Raw genomic sequence first — 16,748 nt, forward strand, 5'->3', positions numbered from 1 at the left:
TACGTTTTAATTTGTAGGCCATGTTGAAAGATAGACGCGATTGTGCCGTGAATGAAAACAATTTTATTCGATCGAGGAGCTCTTAATGGAGCAAGTTTTATGATAAAATATCAGAAAATACCAGATTTACGTAAGTGCGATAAACTTGTTATATATCCCGCCCCCATCCATACTAAATCATTGAAAGTAATTTTAAAATCTGGCTTTGCGATGATATCCATGTAAACTCAGCATCATCTGTGAAAATTAATCGTGTTTCGTTGTTTAGTAAACTAGTTCACTGGGAAATTCTGTCTTTAAAGCTGTAAATACGATTAGAAAAGCGATAGGGGGTTTACAGGCTGTTTTAAACCGATATAGACTTCTCCAGTGCTATTTATAGAATTACTGTCTGACGTCACACAGCGACGATCGCTTTGCCAGCAGAAGTGAATCGGGCCTCTTCGAGGGAGCACGGACGTAACTTATCTCAAGGTTCTTGCTTATAAACCACGAATGTGACCGTAATACTGAATATTATTATTGGAGAGGAATTTAATACTTTTACGTGTTGTCATATCTAGCCAAAATGTGGCTTGGATTATGCCGATATTTGCTCCTACTTGCCGTATTTGGCAGTAAAGTGACAGTGACCGTATCTTCTCCGAAAGGTAAGTGACATTCACTCATTCAGTAAAACGGGCCATCTCGAAATATGTGTCCCCCATGATAACAGATCGCTTTTAACACAAGTTCAAGTGCATATTCAGTCGTCCTTGCACGTACATAAACGTTGAAGTGCTCCTTATTAGAAGGCATGCAGTATTTAACGGAATAATATCCGTGCATATTATACATTTTAAACTCATGTTTGGGTGCACCCCGTCAACGTGTATTTCCAGGTGCTCGTTTTGATACACTCAAGTACGTAGTTAATCTATTCATAGCCATGCACCCTTTCATATTTACCTTAAAGTTAAACAGGACATTTACTAACTGCAGTTTTAGAGATAAAAGAAGATTTTGTCACCCGTCGCGTATCGTTTCAAAGATAAATAGTTCATATTTTAATAAATGAATAGCGAAACTCGGTAGGGCCAACATTTTTTAGAAACAAAACTAAACTATCACACACAATGAAACACCAGTACATTTGATAAATCAGACCTATATTATTATATATTATGAAACATATTTATTTGGCGTCTTGTATAAGCTGAATAAACAATTGTACATATTATTCAGCTCTGTCGTGCATTACAATACAGTTACAATACTTTAATGTGTTTGTGAAATCGATAACCTTCTGTGAATGACAACATTTCAATACACAACCTATTTTACAAACTATGAATCTTCGTTTTAAAGTATTAGACATCTAAGTTTTGAATAGAAAATTTGTAACTACTTTTAGTTTCAGGTGCAACTTTTACAATAAATCTAGATTATTCAAAATTCTTTGAAATCTGATATTTGTACTGTTGGATTAACCCTGTATTATAAAGCATGAGTTATATGTGTATTCCCTGTAATTTATTGGGCAATAGTGTAATAATTTACCCAGGAGCCATATTCCAAGGCATGATTTAATATACTGTGTTCTATTGGGTTTGACTTATCACACAATTGAATACATGCAGGTATTTATCTTACCAGTTTAAATGAAAGTACATTATTAACCTTCTAAGGGTGGAAGGGGGGGGGGGGTATTGGGTCTAACACAGTTGCTTTAGAATTTAGAACACCATAAAGTCAGTCATTGCTGCAAGTGTTGTGTGTTTAGTCCCAGTTCTAGGTATGACAAGGAGTAGGATCACCTGGCTAACCTTGTGGGTTTTCTCGGGTTGTCTCACAGTGTTATAGACCAATGCACACATGCAGGTCCTCAAATGACCTAGTTTATGATCTGCCGTAATATGATAATGGGAGTCAAACCCCAACTTTCCCTCTCTCTTTCCTACATGCAGATCTTTGTTTTTTCCCCAAATTCCTGTAAAAGTATATCCAGCCACACAATGAATGAGATTATGTCTCAAACTATTTATTATTATTATAATAGATTATTGTAATGTAACCCAACAAAACATTTATTATCCTTGATTGTATTACAATGGTAAAATGGTAATATCAACCCATGGAGGTTTGATTCATTTAGTATATTAATCCATATATAAAGCAAAGATTATAAACTATTATATTTAATAATCCTGTGACAAATATGTCAATTAGATGATTATTGTGTTGCTAATATAGACCAAGTGTTTGAATTAGATATCTCTGATCATCAATCTATATTCATAAGATCGGGATATTTCCATTCCTCGGTTTGATAGATGTATCTGCATAATACTAAGAACAGGTCGATTAAGTTTGAGATACTTAATTTTCTGCCCAGTAGCTTGAACTTCTGAAATCGTTGTACAAACTATCACTAACTACATTTATCTGTAAGTAGTGGGGAGCCGTGGTGGCTCAGTGAGTAAGACAAAGGCAGACTCGCTAACCAGGTCTTTGGTTCAATCCGTAACATTCCGACATGATTCACCCTTGTCAGTGGTGCCGGACAAAGGACCTGGCAAAGGACGACATGTACTTGGGCAAAAACAATGAGCCCCATGTACACATTGGCATGCAGGTAAAAGAACCCTTGACAGTTGGAATTCAATATAATGCTGCGCTGTAACGCTTCTGTGCAAGCAAACGTTCCTTCATAACACACTGTAGGGCATATAATATGCGCATCTGTATTGGCCCAGTCTAGGCAGTGCAGATGTTAAACCCCATTACATTTCCAAACTATTAATATTACATTGATCTGTATGTAGTTATTGATGCTTTTTACCCCCAAGAAACACACATTATTGCTGCTCACATGAGTTCATAAGTTGTTAGATCTCCATATTTGCTCCAATCATAAGAATTTATGCATGAATATCTTTCTTTTTTTTCTTTTCTTTCAAAACCAGTAAATATTAACCTCAACAGACAATTTTAGAATGTGCATAATTTGAAAGACCAATATTCATCTGTCTGTTGTGGTATATAAGGGATTGCCCAGTAAATATACAGTGAATATACATACAACCCAGCTACATGTATTATATACACTATAATGTCCATAGAAGTGTATTAGAAATTTAAATCACATTTAATAACCCATGCTTATAATGATGAACAAATCGTTCAAAATGTTAAGTTACATAAGGATCAATATCCATCAGGCAGTGTGGAGTATATAATATTTAATACTGATATTTCAAAGTGTGTATTATTTTAAAGGTTATCATAATCCTACTACATGACTTATCAGACCACAGATCAATTCAATCATCTTTATCCTTTACAAAAATATTGGACAATTTTAAACATTATATGTATGGAAAATCATAACCTAGAAAGCTACCAGAGAATACAGGAGAACTGCACAACAAAACACAGATATAGAAAATGAAATGGGGTTTAACGTCCTACTGTTCTGCTCCTATACTGGGCTAATGAAGACGGGCATACGCCATCACAGATATAGAACAATATTGGAAAACATTAGTGTATAAGACATAGACACAATTTCAAACAGAAAATAAAAATACATTTAACGATATCAATTTATATTGTTGCCAGTGTATTTGTGTTTGGTGTGTCTGGTGTCATATTATAGATATTTCAGGAATTTGCTGAGATTAAGAAATTTTAAAGATTGTAAAGGTCTTTATTATGGTTAGAAATATTTTTCGTGCCATAGGTGTCCTGTTATCTATTATTATATAGCTTGCTTACTCCAGTTTGTGACTATTTTCAACATACTTTATTAATACATTATGTAGCAATATTATACATAAAGTTAAATTCACTGAACTTTTACTAGTTTTAACCCCTACTCTAGGAAATCAGAACAGTATGCTCTTACTATATATTACTATGGATGTCAAGGGGTTAAAATATTATTTTGTAACTATTGCACACATTTTGAAATCATTAAAATAGTAATGGTTATACAATGAATTTCACATTTCGGACATTTGGTAACAGTTTAGGTTTTGAATTCCTGTGCTACCATTATTTTATTGTATTTTATGTAACAGAAAAAAGTCTGTAAGTGACAAAATAAGGTTTAATTGTTGTATTGCACTTTAGAGGTCTTCACTGGTTGTTAAAAAAAAAAGGTTCAATTGAGGAATTGCACTCAGAGGTTTTTGCCGGTTGGTAAAAGTGTTTGAGGTACCGGTATTGCAGTTAAACATTAAGGGGAATTAGCATTTTTCACTAAATGTAAAAGAAAAAAAATAGTTTCAATTTGTTGAAGTGTTTTGACTATGTTGATACATTGAGGATGTTCAGATTAGTGTATGCAAAATTTGCGACAAACCCTCCACAGCCATCATATGAGTGGTCTAGTGGTCTAACACATACTCTCTGTCTCTCTCTCTCTCTCTCTCTCTCTCTCTGAGATAAAGACATTTTAACATTTAATTTACACACCATACAAAATGTTTACTGGTTTTTAAGGAGTTTAACGAACACTCCTTGAATACATTTATATTTTTCCTAAGTATCATGCACATCTTCCACTGCAGTAAAACAGAAGAATTTTAGTTTATGGTTTGGCTTACCATTTGAAAAGATTGACTATGAATCTGAGGCGAATGACAAGCAAACTTTAGATGATAAATAAGTCCTCTAATTAATTTCTTGATGGGGAAGACAGTCACTAGCCATAATTAATAATCTACATCCTGGTAGAAAAGCTGGTACCCTCATTGTACATCCGTTATCTTTGGAATGAACAATTGACTTTATGCAGATAAGTGGAGGTGCAAGGGTTGACCACCTCATTAACAGACATTATTTATACAATTTGTTTTGTACATGTATTTGCTAACTAAGCAAAAAAAAAATACTTTCCCCATATGTTTATTATCGTTGGATCATTTTCAAAATGAAGGAGCTATTTTTATGAGTTATACAATATATACTGGTAATGTTATTCAAAAAATAGTGTAACTTTAGTAGTAATAGACTCATTAAACTTTGCGAGTAATGTATGCATGTAGCCTAATAGACTGTCATGAACAATTCATAGGATGTAATTCTTTTAATTTGTTCAAACGGGCGTTTGAAAAAGATATTAAAGATATACCGACATGTAGACAAGTTTGTCAGTCAATTAGCATAATAATGATATTAATAATATTGTACAGGTGGCAAGAAATACATAATCATGATGGTATATTAATGTATGATGCTACAACATGGGATTTCTAGTGTATGTTTCTATAGATGAATGAATTAAGTCATGCATAAGGTTAAGTGCATTAAGTGTGTTTCATAAACTGAGACCTCCATGTATATTCTATTATATGCCTTCATCTTTTTAGGGTGCACTTTAATATCAGCATTATTAGTGAGGTTGTGCCCATACCCATTTGTACAAAATAACATTTAAAAAAACATAAAAGATACCATATATAGATTGGGCAAAGATATGTTCTTAATTTTGTTATTATGAAATAGACATTCTTAATTTTATTTTCATCAAATAGATGATCTGAATTTTGTTTCCATCTAATAGACATTCTTAATATTGTTTTTTTTTTCATCAAATAGACATTCTTAATATTGTTTTCATCAAGTAGAAAGAATAAGCCATCAGCTGATATATGACGGTACAAAAACTCTCATTTAAGAGATCCAAGATCAACATTTTTAAAATTGCAAGAAATGCAATATGCAAAAAATGCACAGTACATGTATAACTATCATTCTTTTTTTGTCAGTGTGATATTTAATTAAACATTTATTCAGTTTTCTTCAAAGTCTTGTGATGTTCGTATTGAGTTTTTACTGAAAAAGAATTAAAGTACAATACAATGGGACTGGTCTTTGATTTTTACTTTTCGTACATGTTGGAATGTTCACAGACATGCATGTAGATAGACATGTAATTGTATAGGATAGCTTTATTTGTAACATTGTCGTGTAGCTACATGTACAACTTTAATAAACCTGCTACCATAAGCTACTTATTATATAAATTTGTGATTAATGTAGAGAATTAGGTAATCATCTTGCTAAATTGTCTGCCAAACAGCCTGAATCTATATCACCTGTTCTCAAAATGAATAGACCTTGTTGATTTGGGTCAAAAATAAAATGGTTGATTTCATTCGTTTTGAATGTTGATTCATTGTTGATCCATTTTGTTGGATGACAATTTTACATCTAAAGATACAGCCAGTGTTGAGATAAAACCGATTTTTATACGCCCACATTGAAATGCGGACGTATATTGCTGTCGCCCCCGTCCGTCGTCCACAATTTCTTGTGAACGCTCTAACGCCAAAAGTTATCATCCAATTGTTTTAAAATTGATATATGTTGTTTACATTAGTGAGATGAAGAAGCCTATTTAATTTCAATAATTTCTGTTTATTATGTCTAGAGTTATGGCCCTTGTTTCACTTTATTGAACCTTGTGAATGCTCTAACGCCAAAAGTTATCATCCGATCTTTCTGAAATTTATATGCATTATTTAGATTACTGAAACGAAGAAGCCTATTGAATTTCAGCAAGTTCCGTTTATTACGTCTAGAGTTATGGCCCTTGTTTCACTTTATTGATCCTTGTGAACGCTCAAACTTCAAAAGTTATCATCCGATCTTTCTGAAATTTATTTGTATTATTTAGATTACTGAAACGAAGAAGCCTATTGAATTTCAGCAATTTCCGTTAATTACGTCTAGAGTTATGGCCCTTGTTTCACTTTATTGATCCTTGTGAACGCTCTAACGTCAAAAGTTATCATTCGATCTTTCTGAAAATTATATGCATTATTTAAATTAGTCTGACAAAAAAGCCTATTGAATTTCAGCAATTTCCGTTAATTACGTCTAGAGTTATGGCCCTTGTTTCACTTTATTGATCCTTGTGAATGCTCTAACGTCAAAAGTTAGCATTCGATCTTTCTGAAAATTATATGCATTATTTAGATTAGTCTGACGAAAAAGCCTATTGAATTTCAGCAATTTCTGTTAATTACGTCTAGAGTTATGGCACTTGTTTCACTTTATTGAACCTTGTGAACGCTCCAACACCAAAAGTTATCACCCAATCTTTGTGAAATGTATATGCATTATTTAGATTAGTGAAAAGAAGAAGCCAATTGAATTTCAGCAATTTCCGATTATTACGTCTAGAGTTATGGCCCTTGTTTCACTTTATTGATCCTTGTGAATGCTCTAACGTCAAAAGTTATCATTCGATCTTTCTGAAAATTATATGCATTATTTAAATTAGTCTGACGAAAAAGCCTATTGAATTTCAGCAATTTCCGTTAATTACGTCTAGAGTTATGGCCCTTGTTTCACTTTATTGAACCTTGTGAACGCTCCAACGCCAAAAGTTATCACCCAATCTTTGTGAAATGTGTATGCATTATTTAGATTAGTGAAAAGAAGAAGCCCATTGAATTTCAGTAATTTCCGATTATTACGTCTAGAGTTATGGCCCTTGTTTCACTTTATTGATCCTTGTGAATGCTCTAATGTCAAAAGTTATCATTTGATCTTTCTGAAAATTATATGCATTATTTAAATTAGTGAGACAAACAATCCTATTGAATTTCAGCAATTTCTGTGTATTACGTCTAGAGTTATGGCCCTTGTTTCACTTTATTGAATCTTGTGAACGCTCCAACGCCAAAAGTTAGCACCCAATCTTTGTGAAATGTATATGCATTATTAAGATTAGTGAAACGAAGAATCCTATTGAATTTCAGCAATTTCCATTTATTATGTCTAGAGTTATGGCCCTTGTTTCACTTTATTGATCCTTGTGAACGCTTTAACGCCAAAAGTTATCACCCTATCTTTGTGAAATTTATATGCATGATTTAAATTAGTGAAATGAAAAAGCCTATTGAATTTCAGCAATTTACAATAATTACTTCTAGAGTTATTGCCCTTGTTTCATTTTGTTAAACCTTGTTAATGCTCGATTGATGAAAGTTATCATCTGATATGTATAAAATTTATATGCATTATTTAAATTAGTAAAACGAAAAAGCCTGTCAAATTTCTACAAATTCTGTAGAATACTTCCAGAGTTGAGACCCTTGTTTCAGTTTTTAGAACCTTGTAAACCCTCAAACGACAAAATTTATAATCTGATCTGTATGGAACTGTCTTGTAAAGGCCCCCAATTACCTACAAAGGAATAAAAATGTGACAACCCTTGTTGACCGCTCGGACAATTTAGCTGCTGTGGGCGTATGTTTTGTTGCCTGGCAACCTATCTTATCTTCTGTGATCAACTTTGTAAGTCCAAAATGACACTAAATTAAGTAAGCAAACCGACTACCTTCTCTCATATTTGCCTCAGCACAAAGCTTCGTAAAAATTTATAGATCAACTCAATTCAATACTTTGGCTTAGCTCCTTTAATTTCCTCTTATTTGTTGACATTTATATTTGTGCTTTGTTGCCTTTTGCACAGAGTGAATATTAGACTTATGTACACTATTATACAGACATTTAAAGCATCAAAATATACGCAATAGCCAAACTCTTACAAGTTTCAAATCCTAATTAAAAAGTCACTTGTTCAAACAATCTTATGTAGACTAAATTTAATACCCTGTAAAGTGTGTGTTTTAGAGACATTTACACAGCTTTATTGAATTTAATAGTCAGTGCAGGAGGAATAAACCACACACAACCACATTTGAATGGCATACAAACTGGATCTCACAGTAAATATATCTGCATTCTTTTAACCGGTTTATGATATAGTCCATTACAGTTGGGGGTTTCAAATGTGTGTCAAATGTTTTTATTATTTGGGTAAAGGGAGGATATACCCATTTTGGGCATAAGAAGCTGCAACCTCACTTGAATTTTTGGTGTCTTAAAATGGCCATATATAGAAGGTGGTGGAGTTGGTTGTTGAGTGATTAAGAGGTGTGAAGTGGCTGTGAAAATGTACACCTTAACTTGTTGATGTTATGATTGACAAGTGATTAACCAATCAGCTTGTATAATCATGTTACATAAGATAACAGTTGGTAGAATTACTATAGTCATGCTTGAGTAATTGCTGAGCTTCTGTTGATATTATTACATGATAACATAATTAAATACCTATCACTTTTGATTGATTGTTGATTGATGACATTCTCTCCAAAAATAAATCTTTTAAATCAATTTAAAGCCTCTTAAAATTGTGAAATTAGATTAGTTATAAATATTACTTATAAATATGCTGAAATGATTGTTTGTTGATACCTTCCTTTCAAAATATTAATCTTTTGATTGATTTGATATCCTAGTAAATTTCTGAAGTCACAACTACAGTAGTTTCTTTATTTATCAATAAATGTTTTGGAAATAATTTTTGATCATTTATTTTCCACTTTTAATTCCACAATGGATTAATTTGTACAATATGTATTGAAGAGATTTTTGCATGTTTATATTATATCCTAGTGCAAGACAGCAGGCATACATGATAATCATACTATATTTAAAAATATATTGATGTTAAAAGCCTCAAGATGCCAGAGAAAAGGTTAAATTTAGGGTTTAAGTCTTTAAAACCATACACAATCCCTATTACTTTTATTAAATAAAGATCTTGTCCAACAATTGTTTAAAATTGATTCATTCTAGCTTAAAGATGCATTATGGGAGATTAGATAAAGAGTTGGTAGTTCTCACTATAATAGTTAAAAACTAGATAAGGTAAAGGGAATTTGCTGAAAATTTCAGTCAAATTGATCTACCCTGAACCGAGTATTTAGTGAATGAATTTTGAGTCTAGCCTCGATCATCATTACTAAAGTCAGTACGATAAAAAACAGTCTCGATTATTGATATAGTCAGAAGCAGCAGACCAGGCTCTAATCAGTAAATATCGCAGGCTAGCAATGCCATCGAGAGTTGATTATGGTCTGGATAAGTTAATTAATGTCTAACTGTCTAATTAATAATTTAGATAACATTTCAGCCAATTTCAGGCCTAAAGAAAGACCTGCAATTGGCAGATTTAGCTCTTGCATAATGTATGTTTAAAGGCTCAATACCACTCTTGTTGTAACTGAATAATATGTCCCAATCTTTATTCTGGTCAACAAATTGTACTATTTTACAATATTTCAATTAATTGATAATACAAATTTCATCTTAACACACCTTATTTAGAAATTTTGAAAAATTCAACATAATGGTTTGAAACGTCTAACGTAAACCTTTTCAAATGAAACTTCGATTTAAAAATATTTTCGAACCCTCTGGACAAGTAAAATAGGATGGAATGGATAATTTACACGACAGGTAGGACACTTAAACATCTAGTACTTAGAGATATTATTTATTTTCTGGAGCTTTCAAGCCAGCAAGAGTGTTATTGTCCCTTTAAGTTATGACAATTTAAAAGTTTACATTTGGCGCTGATTGATTTTACTCTTCCAACTTTATGTGTCTTATTATATGTAATAATAATTCTGTCTTTTTTTGGTGCAAAGATTCATGTCAGTTTTCTTATCGGCAGATGTGTATATTCACATAACAACATTGAGATCCTACATTTTTTTAAATTTTAAAATATAATGTGGTCGTCCCTCTGCTTGGTGTTTGTTTATAGAAGTGAAGTTTTATTGAAATTTATAGCCCGTTCAGACGCTTAAGTTGAACTGGTTTAAAAACCCAGGGGATCGTTAAACCAGTTTAACTTAAGCGTCTGAACGCAAATGTGGGGCAAATAAACCAGTTTAAAAACCCCTGCTCGCGACCTGTCTTCGAGAAGGCTTTTTATTTTAAACTGGTTCATCTTAGCCGTCTGAACGGGTTGGCTTAAAAACCCCAGCTCCAGCATGCTTCGAGCATGCGCAGTACGCAGTTAGTTACATTCCTGTGAAAATATTGGGGTCAGACAGTGCCAATGTTATCGAAAGTGTGCGAGAACCGAATAGGGTGAGTCTGTCGTTCAGATTGAACACGATGCTGTCTTAAAAACCCCAGCGATTATGAACTGGTTTAAAAATAAGCGTCTGAACGGAATAACAACTGTTCGTAAATACATGTAAAACTAGATCCGTAAACAGAAAGTCAAATTTGCTCTGTAGATTACGAGATATGAAACAGAAAAACATATGACACAAATACAGACGATAAATTGTTGTTTGTCATCCTGATGATATTAATCTTACCGTAGGCGTACACCTATTTCTGTCTTAGTTTAGATTTTAAAGAATGGTTTCACTGTTTAAAACTTTCTTTATGCAGTTGATGGATGTATAAAGGCCTGTATTTCGTGACATATTTAAGGGGGGGGGGGGATATGTGGAGGTATATTGCCATGACACCTGGTTGTCTGTCCATCCATTTGTCCTTTGACCACTGAATAATGACATTTATACTGATCTTTTTAATGTTTCTGTTTGTTTACATTTGTGACTTGAAGAATCCTATGGAATCTCAGCAAGTTCTGAGAACTTCCAGAGTTATTGCCATGGTCACTTTTTAGAATCTTGTGGAAGGTCTTAACAAATTAAGAATAGAATTTCAACAATTTCTGTCAATTAGTGCTAGAGGTATTGCCCTTCTTCACTACATAGAACCTCATGACAAAAGTTATGATACAATCTGCTTAACATTTATATGTATTGTTGAAGTAGGTGACATTAAGTTAGTCTCAAAATGACCTGTGTGTATGACACACTTACCCCATACACGGTTACTGACTCTATTTAGAAGGTTGTAGAAGATTTTCAAGTACTAGATTCATGCAGATTTAAAGGTTTACATTGTATAAGTTTCATAGAAAATTTGCCCTCGAAAAGAATAAATTTGTAGGATAGGATAAAAGTCACCAGCATTCCTTGAAAGAAAAGATATAGACCAAGTTATGTACACTAGACAATATATATGTATACTTACATTATTCACTCAACCATTGAATTTGTTCTTTCTATATATTTATCTGTTATACAATATGTAATATTCATTTGATGGTTTATTTGTGCCCCTTCAGTTGTAACGCCAAAGAAATGATAGATTACACATACACCAATAATTCAATATCAAAATTCATTTATTTAAAAATGTTTCAAATTCTCATAAGAAAGTTAACTTAGAATTAAAGTTAGAGTTTCAAATAAATTTCATCTAAATCATATGCCTGTTACCTGTAATATCAAGCCTTATTTAATAATTTCCAAACATCAACCCCCTGTCTAATCGTTCGGATGTGACGAAAAAACGAGGTCCCGTGTATACATTGGTGTGCACCTAAAAGATCCCTTGACAGTTGGAATTCGATATATGAGTAGGCTGTAGTGCCGCTGTCTGGGCAAAATTTCCCTCACAGCACACTGTATGGCGTATGCCCGCCTTCATTAGCCTAATTCGGAGCAGAGCAGTAGCACGTTAAACCCCATTTCATTTCATTTCATTTCAAAACATCAACCAAACAAGTCTCTGTATAGAGGAAAAATTTGTTGGTTTTATATTATGGTAAAACTCCATTTTAAGGTAAACCGTTATTATTAGTATTAGGTCATATAAAGTTGATAATGCACAGCTGTGTGGAGTGACCCATCCTATCTTGAGTACATTTCTTTCTAAGATGAACAATGGCTGTATTCAGGTGGATTAAATACTTGTCATTCAGAACATTGTGATGACATACTTTTCATACATAGCTAATCATATGTTATGTGATATTGACTATATCATCACGTTGATATTGGACTAAATAATTGCGTTTGGTAATATAAGGATGTGTCTGGGTCTTTTTTTTTAATGGAATTAACGTCTCAATGACACCTTTTTTTAGTCATTTTGAGATTAACATATTATGTTTTCTTTTTTTACTTTTTACTATGTGAATTCTTTCCAGACAGTTGCATATCTTGTACACTTCAAAGGCTCTTTCCATTTGCATGTCACTGTGTATACAAGGTTTTAAAGGTACAATATTTATAAAATATCCCTTGGCAGTTGCAATTAACAGAAGAGTAAGCATAAATGCTCTTGTCTTGTCAAATTCATCGTACATTCCTCCAGTAGTAAATTGCTAACCCCGGATAAAATCAAATAAAAGATATGTTGATGAGATAATAAGCTTATGTATCAAAACTTTAAAACATGAAAGAATATGTATGGATTAAGGAACATTAAGAAATGCTATTAAGGGATTTTAAGATTAACTTTTAACTAATGTTAACATTGGCAGATGTGAATAATAACAGCCAGAATGTCATGTTGAGAATTGATTATCACACTTTATGCAAATAATGCCCAAAGGAAAGGAAATGAAGAGTAATTCTTAAAAAAAAAAATTCGGGAGACTGTTTCAGTTTCTTTCTGCTTGAATCAATTCCTTTGAAAGCAAGTAGTACTGTACTAAAAGGACTGATTCTGATTTGACTGTAAAATTCCATGACAGAGGGTGTCATGTTTCTATTAATTAAGATTATTATTAGAAGGAATTGGTTTATTAGGCGCGTCTTTGTCTCTGCTTTAACCCCCCCTTATAACCTCTTTCTGCCTGATTACCTTTGAGCAGTGCAATATGTTTGGTGTGGTCCTGGTCTTACTTTTAATCAATTAAAACATTGATTATACCCCTAGACACTGAGTTCAAACCCAGGTCATCACTTAGAAGACATAAATCATACATATATCATATATCTTATAAATTCAAATGTGTTCATATCTGCCCTGACAGCTATTAAAATGAGTGTATAATATATGGTTTTCCCCGTTTTAAAAATTCTGATCTAGAAAACGTCAATATTTTCAGTAGCATTAACTTTCTTTCTATTTTTGGGAAAATATATTTCAAATATTTTCTAAGAAATATTTAGATTTTTCAGCTTTGTTTTAATTTTGGTTTTGATTTCTCAGAAATGTTTTGATTTACTATACTCTCATTTTCTCAAAATGCTATCAATTTTACAAAGACTTTAGTTTTTTTTTTGTTCCACATTGCAATCTGTCAATCACCAAATGAATGAATGCCACAGTGGATTTTATCAGAAAGATTTAAAGAAACCCTTGCTGCAACGATCACAGTATTTACATGCTTCAATGTACAATTGATTTGATGTCATCAGGGTTTGAGATTAAGGTGTCCTCCATAGTCGGAGATAAAATCTAAATTGTGCTTAAACCATATTAAAGCCTGGGATATTAAAGTAATCTATTGATGGGAAATCTTCTCTTGTATTGTGAAAGCAACAAATATCCGTCATCACAACAGAAGATAAAACTATCAGAGAGTGTTGAGACAACATGCACCGTGAAGAATAATAACATACAGTAGCTGGATGATGATCCCTTGATTGTAACAGATTGTTTCTACACAGTTCAGTTGGTATATCGAGTATCATCAGTGTGTGTTAGGGTGTAAATTGAATTTCATGACTTGTAGTATGGGTCAGTTTGATATTAGCAATGAATTGTCTAAATTGAATGATGGTATGGTAATCAGATTGATTATTGATCATTTTAAAGGGATGCCATTAACCACTGACCGTATTTTACAAAGTTCTCAATTTCAAACCTTTAGCACTTGATACATGTAAATAACGACCACCCCAGTTTGTTGAAGAAAATTTAAGTAAAAGTGAATCGTCTCAAACTGCCAGAAATACCTGAATAGCTTTCCAGTCATTTACTAGTTTGTGCAGGCAGGACAGCTGTGCATGTGACAGCGATTTTGAGCCGTCTAAGTGCTAAAGGGTTAATATTTCCTACCGATAATCACAAGGGTGTTTGATGGAGTGGTTTCGATTCCCAGATTGTATGTGACAAGGACTATGGGTAAGGTCGCTCATCCAATCGTGTGAATTTTCTCAGGGTTCCTTACAATGCCAAAGACCCATACACGCCAGGAAATTATTGAAATAAAATTCAACCATATGCTAGTCCCAAAGTGATCTATTTTTGTTATGTCAACATTAAACCCCATTTTCTCTCTCTGAAATCAGAGTTTTTCACGCAGAGTGATAAAACATGCATGCTTTAAGCCAATTCCTTCTTGAAGACAGATATGAAGGAGCTGGTGTTTTTATACTGGTGTTTATTAGCCCCCACCTGTGCATTCAGACGAATAAAGGTAAGCTAGCATACCAATCGCTGATGTTTTTAAGCCTGCTTTAACTTCAGTATCTTATGGCATATTGTAAAGAAAAAGCATATCCTACCACATGTCCCACTTTAATTGATTTTGGCAAGGAACTCAGAGGTATAAAGAAAGTCCAATCGATGGTCTTTATATTGATATGTTTTCATCAAGAAGTGATGGAAAGTTAAGGGTTTTTTCCTGAATGAAAAATGGGGTAATTTCCTCGCAAATCAATGAAAAGCAATGACTTTGACCTGTAAATGACTAAGTTTGTTTAACTAAGCTATATTTAATCTCGCTTGTAGAACTCTTTCTCTGCTTGACACACATGCCCTTATTGAATAGAGCATGATGAATGAATTTCTAAATCGCAAAAGTTCTGTGATAATCTTTGACTTGTTTCTTATATCAACTTAGTTTTGTGCTTTTGCAAGTCATAGAAAGGTTATAGTATTTTTATGAGATAAAAGATTCTGAAAGTCCAATTTTGAATATCGTGGCCCATATCAAATTATTATTTAGTTCTTATTTAAAGAGGCATTAGCACTTTTGTAGATCTTTGCCATTCGAAAAAAACAAGATAATTTTCATATACAGTGACATCATGCATGGTTGAAGTTGGGTAGTATTTAAAATTTGAGATAAGTATGTACATGTAATGCTGTTGCTGAGATATAAATGTTTCATAAATTGTTTAAGTGGCCAAATTTTAGTAATTGGTCACATTACCTTTATTATAGAATAGAGTCACTGAATTTAATTGACGCAACATTTCAACAATGATTCTCTTGTTCAATGTTATTGTAAAACAGTGCTTTTATTAAATTCAGTAATTGTAGTCCATGAAAGTTTTGTATATCTATCAATTTATAAATCGTTTAAAGTTTTTCAGACAATTTTTAAGATTATTAACAAATGCACTTGGAGAATTCCTTACACTTGCATAAACAGGTCATCAGTCCTTGAATTTTTAGTAAGGTCAATTGAATTGTAATAAAAATGAATTACATTTATATTTTGTTGAGAGTGATAATGCTTCTTTCAAACCCAAGAATGTTATAGACAAAACTATATCCAACCTAAAGACTGTATTCTAAAAAATTAAACATTTTTCTTGAGAAATTGTTTTTATACGAGTATTGTTAACTATCTAGTCCAATGTGAAATAGGCCCTTGTCTCTTAAAGTTGATATAGGTAGATTCTAAAAGATTAAATATAATGTGTAGGAAGCCATGTTAACTTGAAATTCAAATGACCAGTATGTTTCATTTAAACTATATACCTTTCAGTTCATTGTACAGTTAACCACAATAACAATAAAAATACCATTCATTCACCATAAATCATTTCTTATGCAGCATAGTGTCGAGAGATTAATTGTCAGTTGGCATAACCATTGCCTACAGGGTTCAAACCCCAGTTTGTTGAATACAGGGTCGCGTCGGTATGTCTGTTTACACTGTATATAATATTATGTTTACCTATATAATAGGTGGATATGAGGTCAATTGACAATAATAAACAGTCGACTTTAAATATACAATCTAGTCTGTTAGCTCACCTGTAAATAATCAGGTCTTTGCTAGTATCTGTTTCTTTTATAGTGTAATACCTACTTCTAATCTCGCATAGATGATAAATAAA

At 32.7% G+C, this 16,748-nt stretch overlaps 1 protein-coding gene across 1 annotated transcript in view; it reads left to right on the forward strand.

The window, feature by feature from the left end:
* The first annotated feature begins 438 nt into the window (after positions 1-438).
* Positions 439-16,748, forward strand: part of LOC126832358 (low-density lipoprotein receptor-related protein 1) — a 163,502-nt gene continuing 147,192 nt past the window's right edge. The window contains exon 1 of the mRNA XM_050563103.2: positions 439-650. Within this exon, the coding sequence (XP_050419060.2) occupies positions 569-650 (82 nt within the window). The 5' untranslated portion in view covers positions 439-568. The remainder of the gene's footprint in view (positions 651-16,748) is intronic.

The sequence above is a fragment of the Patella vulgata genome, chromosome 9 (genome assembly GCF_932274485.2).
Source record: "Patella vulgata chromosome 9, xgPatVulg1.2, whole genome shotgun sequence".
NCBI lineage: Eukaryota > Metazoa > Mollusca > Gastropoda > Patellidae > Patella > Patella vulgata.